Source organism: Anas platyrhynchos, chromosome 3 (genome assembly GCF_047663525.1).
Source record: "Anas platyrhynchos isolate ZD024472 breed Pekin duck chromosome 3, IASCAAS_PekinDuck_T2T, whole genome shotgun sequence".
Classification (NCBI taxonomy): domain Eukaryota; kingdom Metazoa; phylum Chordata; class Aves; order Anseriformes; family Anatidae; genus Anas; species Anas platyrhynchos.
In genome coordinates this window covers 83180207-83205825 of record NC_092589.1, presented here as the reverse complement: position 1 = coordinate 83205825, position 25619 = coordinate 83180207, and the positions used below count along the sequence as shown (strand labels likewise).

Here is a 25619-nt window from a genome sequence, read left to right as displayed (position 1 = left end):
ACAGCTCTGTTGTAGTGCACAGTTATGAAAACCACACTAACTTCAGTCAGAAGTGTCATTCTACATTTTTTATTTACACAACCAGTGAAGGGCAACTTCTAGAACACCAGCTTTAATCCTTTACTTTTTCAAACTTATTAACATAAGAAGCCAAATTGTAATGATACAGCAAATGAGGCCACTGGTATTATTACAGGTAGCAAAGGTCCACATCCAGGTGGTACTGACATCAGGGAGCACTCCAAAACCAGTTGCTGCATAAGAGTGGTTGCCACTGACAAAAGCTTGAAATAACCTGTGTTCACAGGGGGAAAAAATATGGCATTGCTGCAAGTCATTACTGGGACAGCTTGCAACAATAAAACGGGGTGTATAGGGCAGCCCACGTATGCAGAAAGTATGATTCATGAAACGTCTGAAAAAAGAAAAAAACGAGAGTTAATGGTGAAGGTAACAAAAGGCAGGGCTATCACAAACCTGGTACAGCAACACCAAAACCTTCCTCAAAATCCCAGCACGTAACGGGTGACAGCTCTGCGTGTTTTAAAACCAAAGCTGCATTTTACCACACATCTTTTCAACCTCCATACTACCAACATGAAGTATTTTTGCCCTGGGGCCTTGTCGAAGCTCAACAATGAACAAAGGCCAGTTAAACCATTGAGCATTTGGTAACCCAATGCTGCTGTAGGAACTGGAAGAAAGGGATACTCACAACTGGCAGGCTGTTCTCCATATCGTCGCATGATTTGATCATGCGTGAACTTCACAAACGCGTCGTATTGTTCTGCAAGCATGAAGCATAGGAAGTGTGAGTCTACTAAGTTTAACCCAGGCTGAAAAATAGTCAAGGCTACTTTTTATACCATACAAATCAGATCAATTAAACACACATCCACTAGCAGCAGTTTTAAGCGACTCTGCACAGTTCATAGCTGTCGTTTCTTTTCCATCCCCCACGAACAACAATGCAGCACCCCCTTAATTAATAGAATTTCCCTTAGAAAAACAGTTAATATTACCAAGGATAACTGTGCTGCACAGACACAAAGACCTCGGTACACCCAGTACATGCTAAGTGTCAGAATCTTATTTTGAAGTAACTGAGAACGCCCATTTCACAGACACTAACGGGCAGAGCAGTTACACACAGCGTTATGGTCAGTGCTAGGGTTGGAAACATAACTTCTCTCTGCTCCTACCCCTACCAGATGTAGAACCAAATTAATTTAATGCTATGGAAACGAAGTAGTACAGGAAAGGGACTTGCTACAAAGTTAGAAAGCCTTTTTGGTGACTACCCAAAAATGAAAAGCAAAAGGCAAACTAAAAGGATGAGCTGCTAAGTGACTAGCACTTGGCTAATCCCAGCCACAGAAGCAGCCGCACAGCTGACTGTGGACTTCATGCAAACAGCTACTGTGTGATCCAAAATGAAATTTAGGTATCAAACATTCGTTTAGCTTTGGACTAAGCACTGCTCTTTCCCAGACAGATTATTTCTATACACACATACATACACTCGCAATACTTTATTCAGCTTTAATACTGCACTCATCAGCAGGATATCACCTTTCAGAATTAGGAAATTGAACAAGGAGAGTAATATCTACCAGATGCCGCTCCTCTCCATTCCCCTTCCTCCCTTGTGGAAAAATACATGTGCAGCAATGTGGGGTGTTCTGAGAAAAGGGCAAGGTCAAAGAAGGCAATCTTCAACCAAAAATGCAGTTACATTGGTAGTGGTTCCTAGTCCCACAGGTTTGCCCCATTAAAGTCCCCATCCTCTCGCAGGGATGAGCTTCACCTTTGAAGTAAACAGCGTGTCAGTAATCAGCAAGTAGTGCAGCAGCAGCAGCCCCACGTACGGACCTGACTCAGGGAGCTAAGCACATTCACCCTTGCCTGAGCGGGCCCAGTGTCACGGCAGCCACTTCCCCTCTGCCCACAAGCAGAAGCTCTGCTTCAGTGCAGTTCTGACTGATGGCTTTGCTGCAGCCATGTGAGGATCTTGGCCAAACAACAGAATAACACAAAGAGCAGATTGAAGGAGTTGTTGCCCAGAATCCATTTCCAAAAACAACAGCAACCAGAACTTCCCCTAAAAGTTATGTATTAAAGGCCAGAAACCATCCTGCAATCTTTCTTCCTGAATAGTTTAAGTCAAGATATACTGCCACTCCTGTAGCATCATCTTTGTTGAAGTATGGCTTTGGCAATGTGAAGAATCCACGGTCACTAAAAATCCCCATTCTTGTGGCATTCAGCTTGAGGAAGTTAAGCAACCCAAAGGCAAGAGCGATCTAAACTGAAGTGTTTGAAAACCAAAGTGAACAACTGGAAAGATGCTTGTGCAGCTGGAATCCCATAGCACACGTTCTAACAATTTAAGTCAAAAGATGGCCATAAAAATACTATTAATACAAATGTTATTGCTAGACTAACTACTCTAAAACTTGAACCACAGTACTAAAGAGCCATTTTTCACAAGCAGATTCTAGAACAGCTTTCAAGCTAAAGTTTCACAGAGCCCCTTGCACTCCTTCCTCTGGTTTTCCAACCTGCAAAGGATTTTGCAATTCTGACTTTATGCTAACACAGAGGTTTTGAGTAACAGAGACAGAAGGGGAAGTCAGGGCATTACAGCGATCTGAGTTTTCCATTCATCAAATGCTAACTCTGTATGAAAGGCAATTCTGCTCACAAAGAAAAGGGCAGAGAGGGAAAAAAGGGAGTATCTGGCTAACTACTTACAAGAAAACTGTGATTCAGACAGGAAACAAGGAAAATACCTGAGATCCAAGCATTCAGTTAAGTCACTTGAAAGAAGCTATTCAATTAAGATCCCTTACCAAATTTCCAGTTACATTTCCATTGATTTCACTAGTCTGTAAGAACGAGGATCACCTTACTGCACAAAGTTTAGAAAAGCATATAATCACCCTGTCAGCAGAAAAACATTACTGGCTGCCTAAGGAAGGAATTAGTCTAAATTTTTTTGGCAGTCTCTCTTTAAATTCCTATACAATACTCAACATTTACTAACAGCTTGATATATGGGATGCAGTAACTTGACCTCTTTCAGCAATGACCGTAAAAACAAATATACCTCATCTCATCTCACTGTAAACTGTCCCACACCCCCAGCAGAAGCCACCCCTCCTTCCTAAGTGACTTTGAGACTGACACAAAGAGAACACGCAAGGAACTTGCCAGAAGGGTTCCTGCTGTGAAGAACTACAGGAAGTGTTGGAAAGTGTCTGGGGCAAATCTACAAACGTATCTGCTCTTCAACTGGTTATAATCACAGATCACGGAACTGAAGGGGTTGGAAGGGACCTCGAAAGATTGTGATGATCACTGTTAACAGAAAGATGTTTTAAGAGAAAAGAAGCTACCCAATTCCTAACACACAGATGAGAAGAAAACTCTACAGCATCCTAGTTCACCAATCTGAAGCACATTGAAAAGAAAGATGTAGAAATGGAACATTAGGCCCAAAGAAAATTAAGTATTTAAGGCTAGTTATGCATTAAAGAGATGTGGATTTAAGATGGACTTTGAACTATGCCAGTTTTTACACAGGCTCGGGTGCAGAGACAATACTGTCACGGGCAACCCACAAACCTGGTGACCTTCTGTGTGGCCATACCCACAGAAGGTTTTGCTCCCATGCCTGGATAGATTTGCAAACTTTAATCCTGAGGTGTTTTCAGGTGGGATGCAGAATGATGGTGGGTGGGTTATTTAAAAGCAGGTTTGCTGCTAAAGAGTGCACTCAGAAGATACTCACTATAATCACACTAACCACTAAGTATTAAATTAGACACCAAATCATATTGTGAAGGCACCTACCTCTGAATGCACCAGAATTTAGATGCTCAGACATTACCAAAATGCTCAGAAGTAGAGGACACTGACAACTAAAGCAAGGTCCTTTTTTCAGTGCTGACATGAACATGATCCTTAGCAAAAGGTAAACTGGCATCAGGCACCAAAAATATCAGCTGAGTGGTAGGAAATACAAGAATTCAACACACAGGATCAGAAATGCATCTCAACTACTGATGCTCGAGCAGCAACCAAACTACTCCACTGGCAGCAGTGTAATGCGAGTAACTGGGAAGAGAAAGGGAAATCTTAGGTACTGTCTTCTTGCCAAATTCCAGAAAAAGGAAGTCAGTTCCCAAGCAGGGAAAAAAAAAAGTCCTTCACAAAGAGCTCTTAAGTCGGTAAAATAGAAAGTCTTTCTGGCAAAAAAAACATGAAGAGGAAATGATCAATTCAAACACGATAGCAAGAGAAAATTCTATCCAAAATAAAACCTCTGTTTCCATTGATTGGTAATACCCAGGAGTCACTGTTTCTATCCAAGGCAGCATAGAAGAGAAAACCTGATCAGAGAGACTACACTTTTTTTTTTTGTCTGTCCCATATGCAATCTCATTCCTTAATCAGATTAGGTCAGAAAAAAACACAGCATATCACAAAAATGAGAAAAAAATGACACTTCTGAACCCATCCTAGCACATTATTTTCAACTATGAAATACCTGCAAGTTTTGTGGTCAAAATTTCTTCATACTCTTCACGGATTTTCTCTTCACGCTCTTTCAGCAAACGTTCACAGATCATTCCAACTTGTCTGAGAGTAAACAGAGGCTGTTCTTTTTTCAATGGTGATGATGCTGCAGATGAAGTACCTAAGAAAATATTTGGGAATACCAATTTACCACTTGTAAGCAGTTCAGAACCAGCATTATTATCAGTTTTCTTCACATCTTTTATATTAAAGAAACTTTACAAAACATTTGGAGAAAGGTTTGTGTCATTTGTACACTTCTAATTAAAGTAAAATTTAACTGAACACTCAAAAGGAAGACATCTGTGATTGAGAATAGGCATTGGTATCGAAACACCAGGAGTGTTGTTCCACAATGCTACACAAATGGCCACTGCCCCTTACATTCAAGCTCCCGCTTTGTATTAAAATTGTAGCATATTTTTGCAAAGACAGCTGCTCCACAAAAGCCTATTAGAAGATCAGCTGCAGGGTAAGCAGGATGGTCTCTTGAAAACCTTAAAAGCTTTGCGTACCACTGACTGCTAAAATGAGAAGGTACAATCTTCCAGATCAATGTGAGTATTGCCCAAAAAAAAAAAACAAGAAGTGATGAGAAGGTGCCACAGAACATGAGACAACCAGGGAAAATTATTGACTCAGAATCTGAAAACATATAGAAAATTACACAGAACTTTCTGGGTACCTGGCAAAGCTGGTCCAGTAAGGAGAAATGCATGTGGCTGTGCATCAGTAGAACAACAAGGATCTGTCTGCTGGAAGCTATTTTCTAAGTGTCTCCTCTTCTGCATGCGTTTATACTCCTGTTTTATGTTGTACAGAATTTGTTCTAGAAGAAAAACAATAAAAGAATTACAAGGCTAAAATAATTACATTTCAGGATTTTACTTCAGTTTATTTCCACTCAAATGCCCAGTACTGTAGATGACTAAGAGATGATAAGAGCTAGACTCTTTAAAACATGTCCTGCAAAAACGACACCATTTTACCTAAGATGCAAGCCAAATAATGGAACTTAACCAAAAGGAAGGTAACTCCAGACTGTTCTCACAAGGAAAACACCAGCAAAGTTGTGTTGTTAGTTAGGGGCAAACATCTGTGCCACAGTACTGCTAACAACAATTAACAGCAGAACTTTGAAATTTAGGAACCATCAACTGTACGGCACACGTGGGTAAAAAATAAGCTGTAGAACTTCAACTGGCATTCATCACCTGCCCTCCAAACGTTTCATCTGCAATCACCTTTCTCCTTCACGCACCACGGGTATCATTCACAGAGCTAAGGGGAACGGAAGACTCCATCTCCAAGAAATCCCACTCCTCTCTGTACAGTTACTGCCACACAGGCAGCAAAGAAGAGAGGGAAACCATTTAGACAAAGTATTTCTAAAGCACCTACTGCTTAAAACCTCCAAGAACTGGAAACCAACAGGCAAAATAGGAATGTGTTCCTCAACGTTTCTCCACAGCCCCAGATCTACTCAAATAAACCCTGTGGATGGATCAATAGCCTCTTTTAAATGAAGCATGGCCATTTGTAGGTCAGCATTTGATCACACTGTGAAAAATGCAGCAGGTGCTTTCAGTAACCTCATTTCTGTCGAAATGAGAAATGTCAAGGAAAAAACAACCCTTGCAATAAGACTATCAGCCCTGCATGCTTTCTCTCTCCAATTCCACGTGACAAAAAGCTCTCGGGAACATCAGTGCCCTGAACGGATCTCCCCTGGCTACATCAAATATTTTTAAAATGCCTTCTACCCCCCCTCACCTTCCAGGGGACCTTCACAGGAAGAGACTTCTTCCTTGCGACAGCTCTTAACCACTCAAATACATTTTGAAAAATCATTTCCCTAAGCAATCTGCTTCCACGGGACTGAGCATCCAGGCTTCTGGCAGACAGCTTTCCAAAGCTCACAGCCACACGAATCAGCATCGTTGTGCCAGAGCTACAAAGGACCCCACTTGGTTCCTTCCTGCCTCTGTACATTTCACCAACACTGTTGAAATTTCTCTACCAAATTTCAGCGTTTGAGAACAGACCGTCCTTGAGGTTCCACGTTTGCACATTTCCCAGTAAGCAACCAGCCGAAGCAGGTTAGCTTCAGCACACAGCTTTTTCAGCTGGTGGCAGAAGCCTGTGCTAGTGCAAGCAGAAACAAACATTTGCCAACTCCTAGGTTTAACGATCGTGGTGGGCCTCCAGTTCCATAAATCAATCCAGGAGCTCCCAGTTTATTAGAGAGGAAACCTTCTGCAGTCAACAGGAACATCAGCGCCTTCTCAGCAAAGAAGCTCGTTTGGATTTTGTTGGTGAAGAGCCCTGCAATTTCTGCCTTCTCAGTCCCGTGCCTACAGAGCCTGTCCAATTTCCAGCCTCCTACAGGGAGAACAGTAACTGCTGAAAGCAGCAGCAGCTGCAGAAGCCATAATAAAGAAATACAATCAGGAAATGAAAGAAAGCGAGGAAGGGGGGAAGAAATGTACTCAAGGCTGGCTGGAGGATTTATACTTCTTGTAGGATGTATTTATATATACACCTCCACTGTGGAACAGAAATATATAGATCCGGTTAAACCACGACAAAGTTCGGCTTCCAAAACGAAGCAGAATCCCAGATAGGATTTGTCCCGTGCATACACACCGCATCAGACATTCGGAGGAGGTGCTGCAATGTTTTACTCAACAGCATCATGGCCACCAAACAATACTTTTCCTCATAATCCTGTGCTGCTCTTGCTCAGTTGTGAGCAGGAACCGAGTTAGCTCCTGAGATAACATCTGTCCTAAAGCATGTCCACACCACAAGGCTGCACGCTGCATCTCCATCAACAGACCAACACAACGAGCCACGTGCTGCCTTCACTATGATTACATGGTCTTGGGCAGGCTTTCCAAATTCTGTATGAACTGCAAAAATGTAAGCCAAATTTGGGGTGTAACAACTTAGACAGAAATCTAACTCTTCTTAATATTATATTTATGCAGATGTATTTTCAAACCAGATTGACCTCCAAATTTGTTAAGAAAACTCCATTGACCAGAGTCTGTTTAGCAAGATCGCAAGAGTTAAAGCAACAATCACCAGCAAGGTTTTTTCCAGTCCTAAAAACCTCTACAAATTCAAGAGAAAGTAATTCAGAGAAAATGTTAAAATGACAGGCAGAAAAGAAGGATCAAAAGCAAGACATACAAGCAGGGGAAAATAAAAAAAAAAAAAATCAGGTGCCGACTTTGGGAAAACAGTTTCAACTGGGCCAGGAAATGAAGGGCTGTGCACCAAGGACACACGATTCTATGCAAAATTATTTTGAATAGTGGGCACAGAAATCTCAATGATATTAGACTGATTGACTGATTTCACCTACTTCTAATTTGGCAATATTATTTTTTAAACTCACTTTCTTCTAATCTTGCTCTGACAACCAAAAGCCTTAAGAAAAGCTACTGAGAGGCGCAGTGGGACGGCTCTCCCCCCTTTAATAAAAAGCTTCTTTGATGGCTTGCACAGCTGTAACTTCAGGGAAAGGGCTAAAACTAAACAAATACAGGAGGGAGAAGAGCACTAGGAAGAAATGACAATGCACCCTCTGCACTGCAAACAGCCAGCAGGAAAAAAAGGCTGGCAGTTGAAGTCCTGGCTGCACACGTGAGCACGCAGTTGAGCTCCCTGGGTTACCAGCACTCCTGTATTTGGTCTAACCGGGGATTTAAAGCCCTGCTGGTCAGCATGTAGGGCATGGGAAAGCAACTGAGAATGCCTTAGGCTTCCCCATTTCCACCATTTGTGACATGGAGACCAAGAGGCTCCTTAACACACCATCAAGCCGCTCAATCTGGATTAGTAATACTTCAAATTACACAGGCACATTCTTGCAGCATCCAGGACCACGTCGGTACATTCCTTACTAGCATGCAGAGGCATAAAATCCATTACTTCAAGCTAAAGGACTTCACTGTGAGGTGTAAACCTGCAAACATTTACAACTGATCTTAAACAAAAATCTGATCAACAAATTGAAGTCGCTAAACCACTGGGTTAAAACTGGCCTAGATTACTCGTTTGTAAAAACAAAACCAAAAACATTTCAAGTAACTACTAAAGGATGCAACTAATGGGCTAATGCATTATTTTTAGAAAAGCATAGAAGACCTAGAGTATGTCCAAATTCACAGAGGTAATGCAGGCAACACACATTCTTAATGTGCATTTATGTTTACGAAAGTGAATGAAGCATTCTGGATTTGCCAGAGTACATTTCCACAAGCACTACCTAAAGTAAGTGTAAAGCATGATTCTGACCTTAAAATGTATTTATTTTAACTGAACCTAGCAGAGTAAAAGTAGTTGTTGAAATGCATCAAGCCACTTCCAGCATTTACAGCTTTGCTTAGAAGAATCCAGACAAATATATCTGAGGAATAAACATTTTCTTCAGAACAGTTTTTATAGAGCATCAGCACATGAAAGCAGCCAGGAAATCCTAAGGCAGCGAGAAGCAAGTAACTTCTGAACAGTACCTACAAAGCAGACATCGGAGTGTCAAGCCCTTTAAAACTCTGGCCCAGTTAAAGTTTAAAAATTAGCAGATCTCATTCTCCAACCTACTTTGGATTCCAGAAAACCTTCCTGCCTTTTCACTTCCAGTTAGCTCTAGCTATTCTCTCTGCACTGACAACTAAATTAAAGCATTCATTTAACTGGTGTCAAAGACAGGACAGGTTTTTGCTCCTTAAATATGGAGGCCCAAACTGTCTTTTTCAACAACAGCATGCATTTTAATTAACAAGTTTCTCTATATGTAGAAATCTAGAACCTGAAAGTGTACTAATTAGAGAAAACCTAAGTTTAAGGTTCTCTAAGGCTTCTCTAGAGCTTCTCCAAGACTGTAAAGGCAGGGCAGCAGCAATCCAAGTCCACGCTGAAATGAAGCAGCACTCCTACGTGACGCTCCCAACTCAAGAGGACTGTGGATGCCAGCAGTTAGGCAAGACCTTACTGTGCCCTCCCTTCTCACCCTCGTCTAGAAGGCCGGGTTCAATGCCAGGACAAATGACAAGACTGCTGTGGCCACCGTGACTGTGCACGGTGCAGGGATTTGGCCACAAACACCTGGAACACAATGAAATGCACATTTACTCCTTCTCATCTGGAGTGCTGTCTGCTAGGAGCATCATGTGAAATCTTCCCTCACGGAATCTCGCGTTCGGGTGACGGATGGCACTCGCCCAAGCCTCCTTTCCAAATCCGAGCTATGATTCAGGGAAACAGAATTACACATTGCAGTTGCTTTCGCACGCAACGACAAGAGGTGAAAAGCTGAAGGGGCAATTCAGAATTCACGTTTGACAACTGAAATATGATCTGTCACACTGATGCATTACCAAGCCAAATATTTACTTCCTGGGAGTGATGTCTACTTCTCACTTCCTCTAATTCATGACAAAAAGATGAGAAATTATTTTTTCCCCCAAGTTCTGTCATCTAATTACTTCATCCTGACCTGTAATTACCCAGAAATTATGTACAAGGGAAGCAGCAGTTCAATCTGAAAAGGTAACAAGGCAAACAATTATTTTCTCCATTTTAATAACCTCTTATCAACTACAAAGGTGCTGATTGTTTCCCCTGAAGGATTTTTCTTCTTGGCTTGCTTTTCAAACTGGCAGTCTCGCATCGCGGCTCCCAGCTTCTCTGGTTTAGCTGAGGGAAACGTTGGCAGCGCAGGGAGGGAGGTGACTCAGTGGGCTGCAATCAGAGCAGCAGTTTTCCTGCCCTGAAATGGGACCTGCAGCTCGGGTTTCCGCTTGCAGTGTCCCCGTTCAACGTACGCGTTCGGACCTGAACCCTGCCTGAGCTTTCTTCCAAGCAAATCCATCGAGCGCTAGCCCCACTGCAGCAGCACGCATCTTAAGGGCGTTGGGTCCCGAAGTATAACCAGTGCCCTACTTCAGCCTCCTCTCCCTTACTCAGCATTTCATCCCAGCTACCTCGTTCCTCATTGTGATCTCCCCACCGCATTCCTGACACACCAAATCGATTTGAAGCAGCTCGCTGCCCCTAAGGACAGCGCTGCCGCAGAGCAGTGGGTTCACAGCGTTGCTCACTGTTTTATCTCATCCAGAGTGTCCGCAGACACAGCGGAGAAATTAAAATGATCCAGCTATTCTACTCCTCTTCTTGCTCTGGTCACAGCCATCCATCACTCCAGCTACGTTTCTTAATTAGGCATGGTGCGGTAGGCTTCGGTCATCGAACGGATACTTTTGGAAATCACGTTCCTCTCAGAGGAGCATGCTCCAAGACAGAAAACCCTGTAACGGGTCCGTGCTGACACTTCACAGCCGGCATTTCCAGCTCCAGAAGCAGCTCGTGGCGAATCCTGTGAGATCCAATTACTCTCCTTCCCAGCCCGATGAGGGTTCTGGTTCTGCCACGGCAGCCGTGAGCTCATCCTGCCAGCGCGCTATTTCAGGAAATCCCAGCTCTCCCGATCGAGGGCTTGAGCAGTGAAAAATAAATCAAGCAACGCAAAATGTATTAGATACAGCAATTAAGTCTTCCTCTTCGCGCACCAAAAAATGTCACGTTGCGTTTATCAGACTCGCCACTGGAATGAAAAACCTGCCTCAACATTTTACAACATCTAAGTCCAAGGGTACTTAACATTTATAGACACCACAGGCATCTATACAGAAATTTCTCATATAAATTAAATGATCAAGACCAGATGCAGCCATTAGGATCCTTCCCCCTGCCTTTTTTTTTTTTTTTTAAAGGGGTGGGAATGTTTTGTTTTTAAAATCCTGATGGTTTCTGCAAAAACTGGAGCACAATGAGAAGCCTGGCACCGTGCCACGGCAATTTAGCAATAAATACACATGCCAATAGATGTTAACAAAACAGAAATGAGGCAGAAAGCGATGCGGCAGGACCTACACTCCTCGTCGTGAGGCTGCTACGTTTGTCCATTTAAAATGCAAACCTGGACGTGGCCGCTGCCCAAGCACGAGTTTCAGAGAGAATCCCTCTGAGTTTGCTCATGAGGGCGACAGAAAGGTCACAGGAGGACAGCCCACGGGGCAGGCCAACTGCTCTTCCTGCTCCAAAAGGTCAAAGTCATCTATCTTCTTGCCTACCTTTGAAAATCAGTGCTAATTAGGCCACTTTTTCCGATTCTTCTGTCAAAGGCCTTGTATGGAAGATGTTTCGCTATTTTCTGTTTGTAAATCTTGGGTCCTCTCCCAGAGGGCGGGCTCTCCCACCATCTCCCAACCAGAGGTTTGCCAGGGGGCTGCCCTGAAAGCACCAATTCCCCCATTCCTATCCCCTGCCACCTTCCTGATATGACCTCCGCCTGGCTTTCGGCCGGTGACCCGAGGTGGAGACTCCTCTCCGTAACCCCAGCCATGCAGTTTTGGGTTTGCAGCCCCAGGGAGTTACTGGGGAAACGTTCAAGCAGATGGATGTTTCAGATGGAGACGAGAGCTGCACACGCAGATGCAAGAGCTTGCTTGGGGATTTTTAAGAGATTTCACAAACTTGTTTTTACATACGGCATTCTTCTGGGCTCTACAAGGTTCTGGCTGCAACTTCACCTCGGATTTTGAAATAGTAGTAGGCAAGAGAGCTGCTGGGCTGGGTTTGTCTTCTCAGCTACTGTGTACCACGGACAAGGGGATTTCAGCTCCTGCCAACATTATCCCCTCTCACCCTTGGCCGGGTGGTTTTATCTGGACTGCGTTTCCCACTGCAGCTTCTGTCTCAGAAACACCCAGGCATGCAGGCTTCATGTGCCTTTCAATTCAAGAAAGGCCTCGAATGTCATTTATTCGTGTGTTTATATGGATCTTATTTCAAATTAAATATTTTATTCATACGTTTATGAAGTTTTCTTGCCCAGACTGCAATCTTTCTTCAGGGTCAAACTTCAGAATAAAACCACAGCCAGGATTTACACCAAAGTCAGACTCATCTGTGGGATCCGACCAGGAGGAAACTCCTCAGAGGACACAGTGCTTCGGGATCAGGCCCTCCCCATGGCGAGTGTACTTTGCAGGAGATAACTCCAGATGCTAACAGTGCCATCCCAAAATTACCAGACGTCCTCACAGAGCATGCTCCAGCAGGCGTAAGGTCAACCCCCCCGAAAACATAGATGGCGAAGCCACAATTACAGCTTGGCTGCCAGCTTCGTTGAGAAACTGGAAGTGACCTAACAGCTGTTCAAATAACCACAAAATATTAAAGCACTCTTGTGAGAGATAAATTTCATCTTGAATAAGCCTTCCCTGTCTCAGGCAGACTTATCGTTTATTTGTCTGCGAGCACTGCACAAAGGCAGCTGTTTTCTCATCTGCCTGCCCGCACCGCTCGTGGCTCTCAGCACCCCCCCGATCAATCCCTCTTCTGCTTCCAGATAATTCGCTCCTGAAATGATTAACCGTGTGCTAAGCAGTTCTGGTGCTGACAAGTTAAACAGTACCACGGCACGGTATTAGGGTGAAAAAAAACCACTTCAACATTAACTTAAAACGAAGTACTGGCATCTGGCCTCATGTCCACACCTCTGGTTTCATACCAAAGTGATTTTCCTTCCATAAAATTCAGACAGATACCTGCTAAGCGTCGGTGATCTGAGCATTACAGCTGCACCCCGAGAAAACCCTAAGTGAAGTCAACTGAATTCTGGCTATTGTTGCTGAATTTCTCAATCTAAAACCGAACAAAACAGTGACTCAGCCGGGAACACTTTGAAAATCAGCCTGGAATTCTTTTCAGACAGAGGGCAAGATTTATCTGACCCAAATGGAGACATTTGCATCAGAAATGGCCACATAAATTCATTTTACAGTCAATGGGAAGCAATACATATTTCTAAAGCAGGCTTTGCCTCAACCCCAGGCAGAGCCCTGGAACAAACCATCTATTTCTTCCAACTGCCTATCAAGAATACCACAAATTATTAGGTCAGATGGACGTTTACAAAATTAGATTGGACGAATCCCGCAGAATCTTTGCGGCCCCTTCCAAATGATAAGCTGTATTTCGTCCGCTGATGGCTGAAATTAAATACACCCAACGTCATTACAGCCCTGAATTCAACCGAGAGGCAAAAGCAAGCTACCTCCTTTACGGTGACATTTGCACTAGCACTGTATAAAGGTTTTTTTTTTTTTTTTTTTTTTTCCTTGTTACAGGAACCAGAGGGAGCTTTGACACAAAAGCCATGTAAATGCACCCAACTTGCACACACATCCAGCCTCGCTCAGGAGCAATCGGTGCTCTGTGAGACATTTTGCTTCAGTGCCCTTCGCTTCTCATTACTTTCCATGCTGCCTTCCATAAAACATCCTCCCCGGTGCAGAACCACCTTTTCGCATGGATTGCAACCTCCACCTCTGATTTTTTCAAGAGAGGCCTGTATCTGCTCAAGCGCAGTAACGATTTCGTTTTTAAGGGCTTCAATCATTAAGAGTGGAGGCATTACCCCAAATACTGCTGTAGGTATAATCTCTGCTGGAAATTTTATTGATTTGTCTCCTTTCAGCAATGCACATGCACTGGCCAGACAATATTTGTATTAAATATTCATCGCCTAAGCTTTCCAAATCCTGAAGAAACCAGCCAAAATAAATCATCGCAATGAAGCACCGCTTATCTTCTAGAAAGAATCCAACAGTTTCTGATGTGAAAGATCTATCTCAAAGCACGTCTAATGCCTCACTGTACCGGGGAGTGCAATCCATCACAGCTCTCATCCCAGACCGCTGACTCATTCAAGATCTTTTCCTAGAGGTTCAAAAAATATCAACGCGCTGATGCCAAGTGTAAGTACTTTGTATGCCCTCTATACACTTCCCTCGGAGCATTTTTTTTCTTTTTTTTTTGTGAACCCATAAAGAAAAAGCAGCGTTCTCCTGTACGGCTTTCAGAGCTAAGAACACAGAAACAAGGCACACGGAGGAGATGACAGTCTGAAAAGGCGTTCAGACTTACTGCCTGCTCAACACTGGCAGCTATCCGGGGCAAAACTTCTGCACAGAAGGGCGTAATGAATGCGGGAGCAGAAGGAATGCCATTGTACCAATTACAGAGGGCTTTTTCCTGCACACAAAGGACACAGCCCCACACCTCATCGCTGCAACCACTCATGGCTGCAAGCAGAAACGTTCTCAAGTGCATTACTGGAAGCCACCCACTAGCCTAACCAGAGGAAGGGCCAATCAGCCCTGCGTGCCCAGCCAAGATCCAGTCCTTTCTTCTCTTCGTACTCATTGGTAAAACGAACTCGGTTGATTTTTAATTGACACAATTACACAAGCCGACCCGGAGCTTTCAAGGCCACCAGTTGAATCATCATCATCATCCCTCTCGCACGTTAAGCTCCGGGAAGGGTTTCGTTCTCTCCCAGCATCTGGGAGAGCCGGGGAGCCTGCCTGATCCCATTTTCTCTGCCCTAAAGGCAACTCTCACACCAGCACCCGATGGCTCCCATCGCTGGCTTTTCGCAGGGAACTCGAAGGATGCCGCAGGACGGCTCCCCCGGGACGGCGGGGCTGGGAGCGGAATCCCCCCTTTGTTTTATCTGCCTTTTGCCTTTTCCCACTGGCGTTTTGCGGGTGATTGATGACAGGCCGCCCTCCCTCCCTCCCTCTTTTCCTCCCCTCCCTCCCTCCCTCCCCCCGTCTGGGCACGGGGAGGAGGTGCCGCGCCTCGCCTCGGGCCCCCGGGAACGGCCACAACGGCCCCGGGGGTGGGGGACACGATGTGTGGGGGGGTCCCAGACCCATCGGGATGCCCCAAGGAACGGGCACAGCCCCCGCACAACCCCCAAAACCTCCCCCCACGGCAGCCCCGGCCCCGTCGTCCCCCCCCTCCCCCCCCCAAGGCATTTCCGCAGTCCTCGCCCCTGCGGCTCTGCCGGCCGGGAGAAAAAATAATCATAATAAAATAAAGAGAGCCGTAATTATGATAAATAAATAAATAAATAGGGAGATAAATAGATAAATGAAGCACAATCCTCCCTGCCGAGCCCCCTCCCTCCTCCTCTTTGCCTCGGCTCAAGCCTCCCCCCACCCCCTAACCCCATACCCTCCCCCCCTCCCCTTTCCCTTTTCGGGTCCGCCTTTCCCCAGCCCCCCCCCAACACCCAAAAAACACCACCCCCCACCCCAATCCCCTTTCCCCCTTTCCCCAGCCGCCCGCGCCGCCCCCCTCCTTTCCTTCCTCGCCGTCCCTCCTCCCCCTGCGCTGCTGCAAACGGCCATTTCTATTGTGTCTCTCCCCGCCGCCGCCGTGCCAAGCCGAGCAGGGCTCCCCCCAACAACCCCCCCACAAACCCCAAACCCCAGCCCCAAACCCACCCCAACCCCCGGCTGCGACACAAAATGGCCGGAGGGGGGGCGCCGCGCCCACCCCAACCTCCCCTTTTCCCCTAAAAAAATAAGACTGAGCCTAAATCCCTGAAAGGGGGGGGGTTCCCCCGAGCCCCTCACCTGTGGTGAGCCGCGACGACACCTCCCCGAAGGGCGAGGGCTCCATGCGCAGGTATTTCTGCGGGGAGGAGGCGGCGGCGAAAGAGGAGGAGGAGGCCGAGGAGGCGGCGGCCGAGGCCGGGGCTGACAATGGCGCACATCGCCTCCGCTTCGGCGACGCCGGGCTGAGCAGCGGGTCGAAATCCAGAGTCCTTTTCAACGTGGCGCCGCACGCCATGGCGCCGGGGAGGGGGTGGGGGTGAGGGGGGTGAGGGGACGGGGGGGGGCGGCCGCCGCCTCAGCGCCCTCCGCCGCCTCCCGCTCGGCCTCTCCCCGGGCCCCCCCCGCGGCTCCTCCTCGGGCTGCGGCTCGGCCGGGCGCGCTCCTTCAGCTCCGATAGCGGCCGCGGCGGGCAGCGGGGTGCCGGGGGGGTGTCCGGGTGCGGGGCCGGGCCCCCTCAGCCGGGCCGGGGCCGCCGATGAGGAGCGATGGCGGCGGCGCTGCGCTGCGCTGCCCGCCTGCCTCCCGCAGCCGGCAAGATGGCGTCAATAACAACGCCGCGGATTCAAACGGCAAAGCCCGCCGCACCGCGCATGCGCCGCCCGGGCGGGGGGAGGGGGGGGAGGTGGGAGGTGTAGTCCGCGCCCGCCCCCCTCCGCCGTTTGACGCCACGGAGGAGGTGCCGCAGAGAGGACTACAAGTCCCGGCGTGCCCCGCGCGGGGGTTCCGGGGTGCCGGTTTAAATCCCCCCTCGGCGGGGATGGCGGTGCCGGCCCTGAGATGGCGGCGCCCCCGGGGAGCCCCGACCCCGCCTGAGCCCCCAGATGAGGGCAGGGCGCGGGCAGCGGCCCCACAGCGGCCCGGGGCAGGCAGCCCGGGCTTAATGAGCCCCTAATCAGCGCTTACACGCCGCGTCGTGCCTGTGGTGGCACCTGGTGCCCGGTGTAACCCAGGTTTTTAGCGCAGGGGTGACCTGGCAGAGCCCTCCCGCAGCAAAAAATTCAATAAAAATAGAAATACTAACTAATGACTTGCGTTCTCGGTGACGGAGGAGTTCACCACAGCATGGGGACAATTAGGGGACGCTCTCCTTAGGTTTAACCCGGCTTGCCCTGGCCTAAAAACAATTAGCAAAAAAATAGCAAAAAATAGCAAAAAAATAGCAAAAAACAGCAAAAAAAAGAGCAAAATGGTTCCTCAGCCGCTGTCCTTGCCCCTGTGGGGGGAATGCTTGAAGTATTCCCCCAGGAAGGAGGGTGCTGAGGAGCTTTGCTACAGCTGAGGCGCGTCCCGGCGCTCCGTGGGGAGGCTGAGGAGAGGCAGGGCTGGTGGTGGTGCTGTAATTGCCCTCCTGTTACTTTACCGGTATAACTCCTTCCGCGGATGCTCTTCTTAGCAATAATGACGGCTGGTTTTCCATTCATTTAGTTCTTAATTCCCATTTACATTTCCCTAAGCAGATGAGTTTCCCTGTGTTCATGCAACAGTCTTAAGCATTCTTACCAAAGCGTTTCTCCCAGGAAGGCTGAGGCGAAGCTCTCCCTACAAACTCTGAATTAAGCAAGCCTTGCGTGTCTCCTACCATATCAATGAGGCCAAGAGTGCTTTGAGCCCACACAAGGCTGACACAGCAACTTCTGCCATCATCTGTTTGCTGAGAAGTGCCTGCGTTTGGGTGCAATACCGAAAAAGTTGACCCCAATTTTAGAATAACCACCACTTTCCCACTTAGCATTGGTGCTGTTTTATCTCTGTATAGATATCTCTGTAGATATTCTGCCTTCCCCAGCAGAGAAGATTGGTTTCTGCTAACTCATGTGACACCAGATCCTAAGGACCATTCAGCCGCAATTTAAGTCAATTAAGAGTCTGAGGAATCGGGCAAAACTTCATCAAGATAAGCTACTAGAAAGCAAGCTTTTGCCAGCACAGGCAGCACTGTAATTGTAAGCAATTGATTAGAACCATGATTGTCCTAATCAACAGAGCTGCTCGGGCTTTATCTGACCTCTAATTTGTTGAGCTAAACTGAAATAATTCTGATTTAAGTCAAAATAAGAATTCACACGTCTCTTTGGAGCAAATTAAACCCAGCTAAACCAATGTAGCTTTGCATGTAGACAGGCCCTAAGGCAGCAAAATGTCCAACAGCAGTGACAAAGTGTTTGATGGTTGTCAGAGAACATGTGTTTTTACTTTCATTGTGGCAGGAAACACCATAGGGTCAAGGCTGCAAACCACTGTTTATATTGTTCTTTCTTCTACTTACTTATTATATAACCAATTTGCAGTGTCCCATTATGTGCCACATAGGGTGCCTTTAAAATTAAACCCTGTTATGGGCATGTTTTTAAATCACATCCACAAATTTTATTAATACTGGGAATGGGAGAGCTTATTTACAGCCAGTGCTTGTACTAAATTTTATTGGATCCGCACTCCAAGCATGACACCTGCTGAAAGGACAAGTCCAAATGCAGGACAACATTTTAACCTTCGTGCAGTTCGGAATGGAGTAGCCCTTCCACTATATTGCTTTGGCACTGTGGTGAAAATTCAGCTGTCTGAGTATTACTGAGTATTATCTTCCCCTTCCTCCTGCAATTGTTCCACTCCCCCATTGTTTTGGGGTTGCTTTTTTTTCCCTGTCTTCCTCTCATTCTCTTTAACTTCACCTTGACTCTGCTTCTTCCTTTTCCTTGAGACATTTCATTCATTTGATGCGGGGTCCACATCACAGTCCTTTTCTTTTGTGCTATCTAACTGTATTCCTCCGACTTCACAGGGTCTCGTTTCTCATTAACAGGTTGTGCTCACGAGCAAGTGACCTTCAGTTGGCTGAGCTCGTTTCGAGGCCTTGTTCCATCTCACCCTGGGTGAGGAAAAGTCATCTTGAGCAGTCTCTGTCATTCCGCTCCAATTTGGTCATACATATTGAAGGTTTTTTACTGATGTATCAGGCACTCACCGTGTTTGCAGATTGTGTAGGTAAAATGCAGAAAAACTTATCTGTCAGGACTTCAGTGGAGTGTTTATGTGGCGCTGAATAAAAAAAAAATAAAAAAATTAAAAAAAATAAAGATTAGTTAAGAAAATTGGGAATTAGTGCAGAAAATGTAAGGCAAAAAAATCAGCTGAAAGAAAAATTAAATGATTTTCTCAATCTGCTTTGCTACGCAGTTGCACAGTGCTGGCAAGAGAAAAGGATAAAAAGGAAAAGGAATGAAAGCCAGAGGTCAGTGAAGGTCACCTGTGCATATTTCAGCGCTGACTTACGCTGGTAAAATGTACCAAAAATTACGGCCTGAACTTGCAAAATGGAACAACCTTCAATAGGACAATGCGTTTCTCAGATCTGAGGTATTAAGGTATTTCTAGCAGAAAGTATCTTTGCCAGCATGAGAGGCATTGAAAACACATTTCAGTTGAAATACTGTGTATAATTCCACTCATACGTATTCAGGAAAGATTAATTAAAACCAGAACTTCACCAGAAAAAGGTAAGTGGGCTGCTTGGGAAAATAGGAGTAGAAAATGTGGTTATTGCAAGAAATTAAAAGATTAGGGCATGTTTAGCCCAAATAACTGTTAACATCTTTATTTTTTTTTCTCTAAAAGTGCAAGGAGCTAAATTTTGGTAAATTTTACGATGTGTTTTAGTGATAAGGAATACATTGCAACTGGCAGTTATTTCACCCAAACTGGAAATAAGAAAAAGACTTTTAGTTGTCAGAGAGGAATGAGATTCCAGAGCACTCTTCCAGTAACAGTGGTATGGGTGAAAGTAAAATCAAACCCAAATCTCTAAATGAAAGCTTCATGCTATAAGAAAAGGGTTTCTGTGGTGTGGTTGCTTTCAACGACCCAGGCAGCCCTCGCAGTCGTTTTGTGATGCAAGGTGGCAGCCATGAAGTCACGGTGAAACAGAACTTTTTACTTGCAAGGAGGTGAAATAGTAATAACCCATTTGAGTCAGTTCACCTATATTCAGGACAATACATTGAGGCTATAAAAAGAAAATTACTGAACTCACTGGTGTATAAGTGTGACTTGTGCTATCAGACCTGGATATAGAATAATTAGGAAGCAGTGAGTAAAATTTTGCAGCTCTGACTACTGCAATTACCTCTACAGTTTCAGGAAAGTGTCACTCCTGGCAAAAGGTGGAACAATTTTCCATCTGCTGTGAGTCATACCATTGAATACCAGGGTAAGGTGGTATCGGGAGGGCTTTGTTGTGAGGTGCTGGAAATGTTACTGCAACCTGAAGAACAAATGCATTACATCCCCGTGTCCTGCACACCCTCACGCTCCACTGTCAATAGTTAAAAAAAAAATATTAAAAATCAATGCTTGCATTACCTCTATCTCTTATCTTCCTTCCTTCATCTCCTCCTAAAGAGTTCATATTTTCAAACTTCATGTAAAAGGTTCCCTGACGGCATTTTTGGAGAAACATTGCACCAAACTGAATTCTGCTTTCCTCTTGGTCTTCAAACAAACAAACAAAAGCAGCTGCCACGGTGTTCAGCAGAAATGAAACCACAATTTTTTTCCTACAAAGACTTTTTCCAGAAGACTTGATTACATCTTTGTAAGACAATTGCTCATCAATGATTATACCGGTAAGGGAGCAGTGTGGGATTGCGTATTAACTGGAGACTTGAATCAAGTCAACTAAAAATACGTTGAACTGGAATGTTGAAACAAATTACAGGCCAAATGTTAATCAGATGAGTAATACCGAACGTGTGAACTACGGGCTGTTGAAGTTAAACACGGGTAGAGTTGTCAATGTCTCAATTGTTGGGGTGGAGCGGAGCCCAGATCCTCCATGACCTTATGCAGCTGTTTAAGGCTGAGATGTGAAGATCAGGCTTTTCTTCCACGCAAATATGTTACTGAACAAACTAGCGTAAGACACGGTCTCAACTGAGACTTATTAACCATTTCCTACTAATTACTTGGACTAGGCACAGGAGTGGGACCTCTTAGAGCATCAACCAAGCTGTAAACTCTGGGGATACTCTAATTTTTCAGAAGTGTGTTTAACCTTGAGGCTGGTAGGCACATATTTGGATGTTCCTCGGGTGGAAGAAACCACACGGCTCCTTTATCAGTATAGACACCTTCCATCCTGTTCACTCATGACACCCACCCCTCTACTTTGGTGTGCACATGGAAGAAATGGGCTCATACTTGTAGTTGCAAACTTGTTGCTTCTTTGGAAATTTTGTGTGGAAGCCAGCTGAAAAATGTGCTTCTTTAAACTCAAGTTTTCTACAAAGCACAGTGAAAAACCAAGGTCTTCAATTCAAACTCTTGTTTTCCCAGATGATTTACTAAGTGTTCAACTTCTCTTTCAGTATCTTTCAGTCTTCACCATCCTTTTTTTTTTTTTTTTTTTTTTTTTTTTGTCACTTAGTATCTGGTTACATTTTGTTCTCAAAAACCTCCTCTTCCTCTACAGCTTCATCCTCCCTGCATCCTCCCTGGTTTTACAGGTGATATGTATGCTGTACCACCTATACACATCTAATGCTTAACCTTCTTCTTCTCCTCTCATCTATCCACCCCTGAACTTCCATACCTCTATCTGCCCTGCCAGTCCCACGCATTACCCCTCACTGAACGTACATTTTCTGTTCACAAAAGTTTCTTCTTGTTTCACAACAAGAAACTTGTTCCCTTGTACTGGCAAATCCCTTCCTTGTCCTTTCTCCACCACCGCAGAGAAAAGTGACATCCTCCCAGCTCCTTGTTCCCTTTTCTTCCCCATGTGAAAGCTGCTTTAGGGCTGTGCTTTTCTTCCACTATTTCCACAACCCTAAATTCTTTTCTCTCTGTTCAGGGTCCTTCTTTTCCCTATCACAGCAGATAAAGCTTTCACTACCCTCCTCCCTGTTTCTCCTTGCCATGCAGCAGCACCTCGCCACCCTTGTGCCCCTTCATGATGTTCCGTCATGCCGTGATGTTCACATCATGCCATGATGTTCTCTTCAGCTTCAGACCTTGCCTTTGTGGTCCTGCATTGTTCTGCCACAGTTTTAATTCAGGGTTTGTGTCTGTGCTTCTGGTCCACCTCAGCTTTCCTCTGATCACTTCCTTCCTTACCTCCTCATGCTTTGCTCTGAGGGCTCTCATTCATGCCGCCCTTTTCGCTCCAGCCTGGAACAACTGCACTCACCTGGTGAACCAAATCCGCTCTGTCTTCAGCCAAATCTCCCTATAAAACAAACTTCTGCCATAAAGCCTACCCAGCTCAGATTGCTCTGCTGAAATACATCCCATTCCTCTATAAGAAAAACAAAGCCTGTTTCATAACAAAACAAAAAGAACCGAGCGAGAGGCTGAGTACGCGATTAATTTTTGCCAGTTGCTTTCTGCCAAGAGCAACATGCTCGCTCCTATCCCGCTCCTCGGATTGTCCTCCCCTTGTGCCTTGTGTTTGTCCTTTTGTTTCGTTATCAGCTTCCGAGTCCTTCCTGACGGGGCCTGACCGGATCCCATACTCGCACTGGTGTAAAGCGAGGAGGAGTAAGTCACTGCAGCGAGCTGAACTTTGCCATGATGGCATTCGTCTGAAAGGAAGGCGAATCACCCCTTTGTTTTAACATTAGCTAATAAAGACTGCCCGGCTTCACTCCAGCATTCTGGTTTTAATTAATCGGAATTAGCATATACATCTCCATGCGCTCTTTTTTTCCCTTTGTGGGCTCGGCCACTTTGAAGAAAACCTCGTTGGCATGCCTTCCTGGTTATTCTATATCTTGACGTTAAAAAAAAAAAAAAAAAAAAGACAACCCTGAAAACCGAAGTAGCATAAAACTCCCACGCACACAACAGGATTAGCTGCTCCGGTGCCGGGGAGCCCTGGGAGAAGCTCTCCCCGCCTGCCGAGAGGAGCTGCTGGGGAGGCGTCCAATTCCCAGCCCTCCGTCCCTTCCCTGGCGTTTGCACAATCCGGCTGCAGCGACTTCCCGGTCCTAATTGGAGCCTCTGGGCATTATTGTGTTATTATTATTTAATAAACAACCACATAAAACGCTGGTTGACATTTAAATAAGAGTAAAGAAAGGGAAGCTCTGACTCCTAGGCTGTTTTGTTTTCCTGTTGACTTTGGTGGAAGCCGGCTTTCTGTGCAATACCTGCGCTGGCATGACACACGCTCACCCTCATGGTTTGGGGGAAAGCACCAATGTGGATGAGTGGGGCAGACCTACTGCATCTTCCAGCCCCTGTCACAACATAAAACATAACCTGGGCATACCCAAGTAAAGTGCATTAATGACTTTTCCTGCCTGAGTTATCCTGAGCGAGAATTCAGCGTCGTTTCCTACATTGTTACCCGCAGCATGTAGTTTCTAGTGGTTATCTGAAAGGCACAGCCATCATCGGGATGCTCTTAGCGGGAATAAATGGAAGGGAGAACTTTGTTTTTGCATTCGATCATAAGTTTGAGACATTTCAGAATAGGAGTTATCCTGACAAAAGAAAACATTCTGTCCTTGAAGTGAACGCAGAGGAGCACAGCTCGTTCAATAAGGTTTTGAAAGAAAACAAAGAGCTGAAGGCCAGAACTGACTCCTTCAGAAAGAAGTATAAAATGAGACAGGGCTCAAAGCGCTTAAAATACTTCGGTGACAGGCAACAAAGAAATGCCTGTTACCATAATTGCTTGAATTAAGTAAAGAGCCAGAAAATCTTGAGAACTTCTTAAAAAGTAGAGGTTTGATGTGTGGGGAGTGTAAGAACAAAATTCTCTCGGGCCATGGCCGGAGCCCTGAATCAGCAGAACTCTTTTCCTTGAAGAAAGTGAAAAGTAGAGGAGGGTGAGTACATACACCCTTATTATCCTTGCTCATTGTGGATCAAAGAGGTGGAATTCTCAGGGCTGCCAGCTCGCCAGTTTCCTGAAGTGAATCTGGTGCAGGTTGGGCTTAGTTCTCTCTGTTGGGCAATCTCTCAAACACTCTAGATGATCAGGTCCTATAAAGGACTTCTTATGAGATCTGAATCTTATTTACTGGCTTGTATGTGGTATAAATATTTTAAAAGCATTCAGTAGGAGTGAAGCATTCCTGCCATTTACAAAAATTATATACATGTATGCTTTAATTCCAGGGAGTTCACCCCCTGTTCTTCCCACCATTTCATTACATGCTTGTTCTCCCTGTGTTTTATATATTAAATGCCTCGTGGACTGGTTCGCTTGCATTTACATATGTGGACGGTAATGATTCTGTGATGTTGCTTGGAACTTCTGCATGAACATGTTATATAAAGGCAGTGTGGGCATGACAAATGTATTGCAGATTCTTCACAGATAAACACAGTCAGTGATGGCAAATATGAATGAAGCTATGTGCAAGTTTTAATATCTAGGCAGAGCTTTTAAGTGCGTAACACCTGTAACCACAACTGTCAGTGCAAACAGGGAAACTAGTTTTAAGGCATTTGAGCTGATTTAAAAGTGCTGGACTTTGAAATACTTCAGCTGGCGTGGTGCAGATGTGTTCGTCCTCCGGCAGGTATTTAAGTGCATAAACTCTGTTATTAAAGAATACAAACTTTATTAGCAGATGATATACCAGAGACGTTGGGAAAACAGGTATCTGAACAGTGAGACTGCCTTATGAGGCGAGCTGTGGGTTTAAAGACATGTAAATCTTACTGGGAAATGGATTAAAAAGAGAGGGTTGATGGTCCCAGGGAGCTGAGTGTTAAGCACAGAGAATTTTTTAGGTGCCAAAATGGAAATGTACAGGAGGGGTGGTGGATTTGCATCAGTATCCGTGTAGCTGGTAGTAGGGTTAGATCAGAAGCAGCGAGCTTTCCTATGAAAGACACTGCAGGGCTATGCAGCATAAGGAGAGAACGGGGCCGTTAGAACATGGACTGTAGTAATCTCCCCCTGAAGGGAGACTCAGCGACTGTTTCCTGTGAGAGTACTGAAACAATAGTAAATTGCTACCAAAAATGTAGAGAGATGCATCCTGAAAAGTTTTCTGCTGCATTTTATCAAGGTTGTTCATGTTGCAGGAAGAAGAAGGTACATGGCAGTGCAAGAGTTTAATCAGCACAAAGGCAAAACAAACCTCTCAGCCTTTTCTTTGTGCAAGAATACAAACCTTTGCTTGTTTTGTTATTCGTTGAAGGTAAAGTTGGCATGAACTGGCCTGCAGAAAATTTCCTAAATGTGGAGTTCAGGTTCAACATGTGAAGGAAATTTGTTTTCAAATTGTCAGGTGTCCACCTGCTCAATCTAAATAACACCGTATTAAGTGTCTGTTGAACTGCTGGAAGGAAAGTTATGTTTTGTAGGGAGAGAAAATGAAATTATCTTTGTGATTGCATCTCTTATTAGAGCTCAGTCCGAGCTGTTATTCATGGACAATCAAAAGAAGTCCATCTTCAAAATGTCCAGTAGATTGAAGAAGCTGGGCTGGGAGCACCTCATTTGACAAGCTCGCCTGTTGTTTGCTCCTGCAGAGTACCTGGAAACACCAGTAAAAACAAACAAACAAACAAAAAAACCCACGAAAATAGTCCCATTGT

At 45.2% G+C, this 25619-nt stretch overlaps 1 protein-coding gene across 2 annotated transcripts; it reads right to left on the bottom strand.

Annotated features, from left to right (window-relative positions):
• Positions 1-404: 404 nt before the first annotated feature.
• On the bottom strand, positions 405-16640 carry AKIRIN2 (akirin 2). Of its 2 annotated transcripts, none has more exon segments than NM_001310796.1 (5): positions 405-415; positions 716-787; positions 4553-4702; positions 5267-5410; positions 16083-16299. In NM_001310796.1, coding segments are annotated over 5 exon segments (594 nt in total).
• Positions 16641-25619: the final 8979 nt, after the last annotated feature.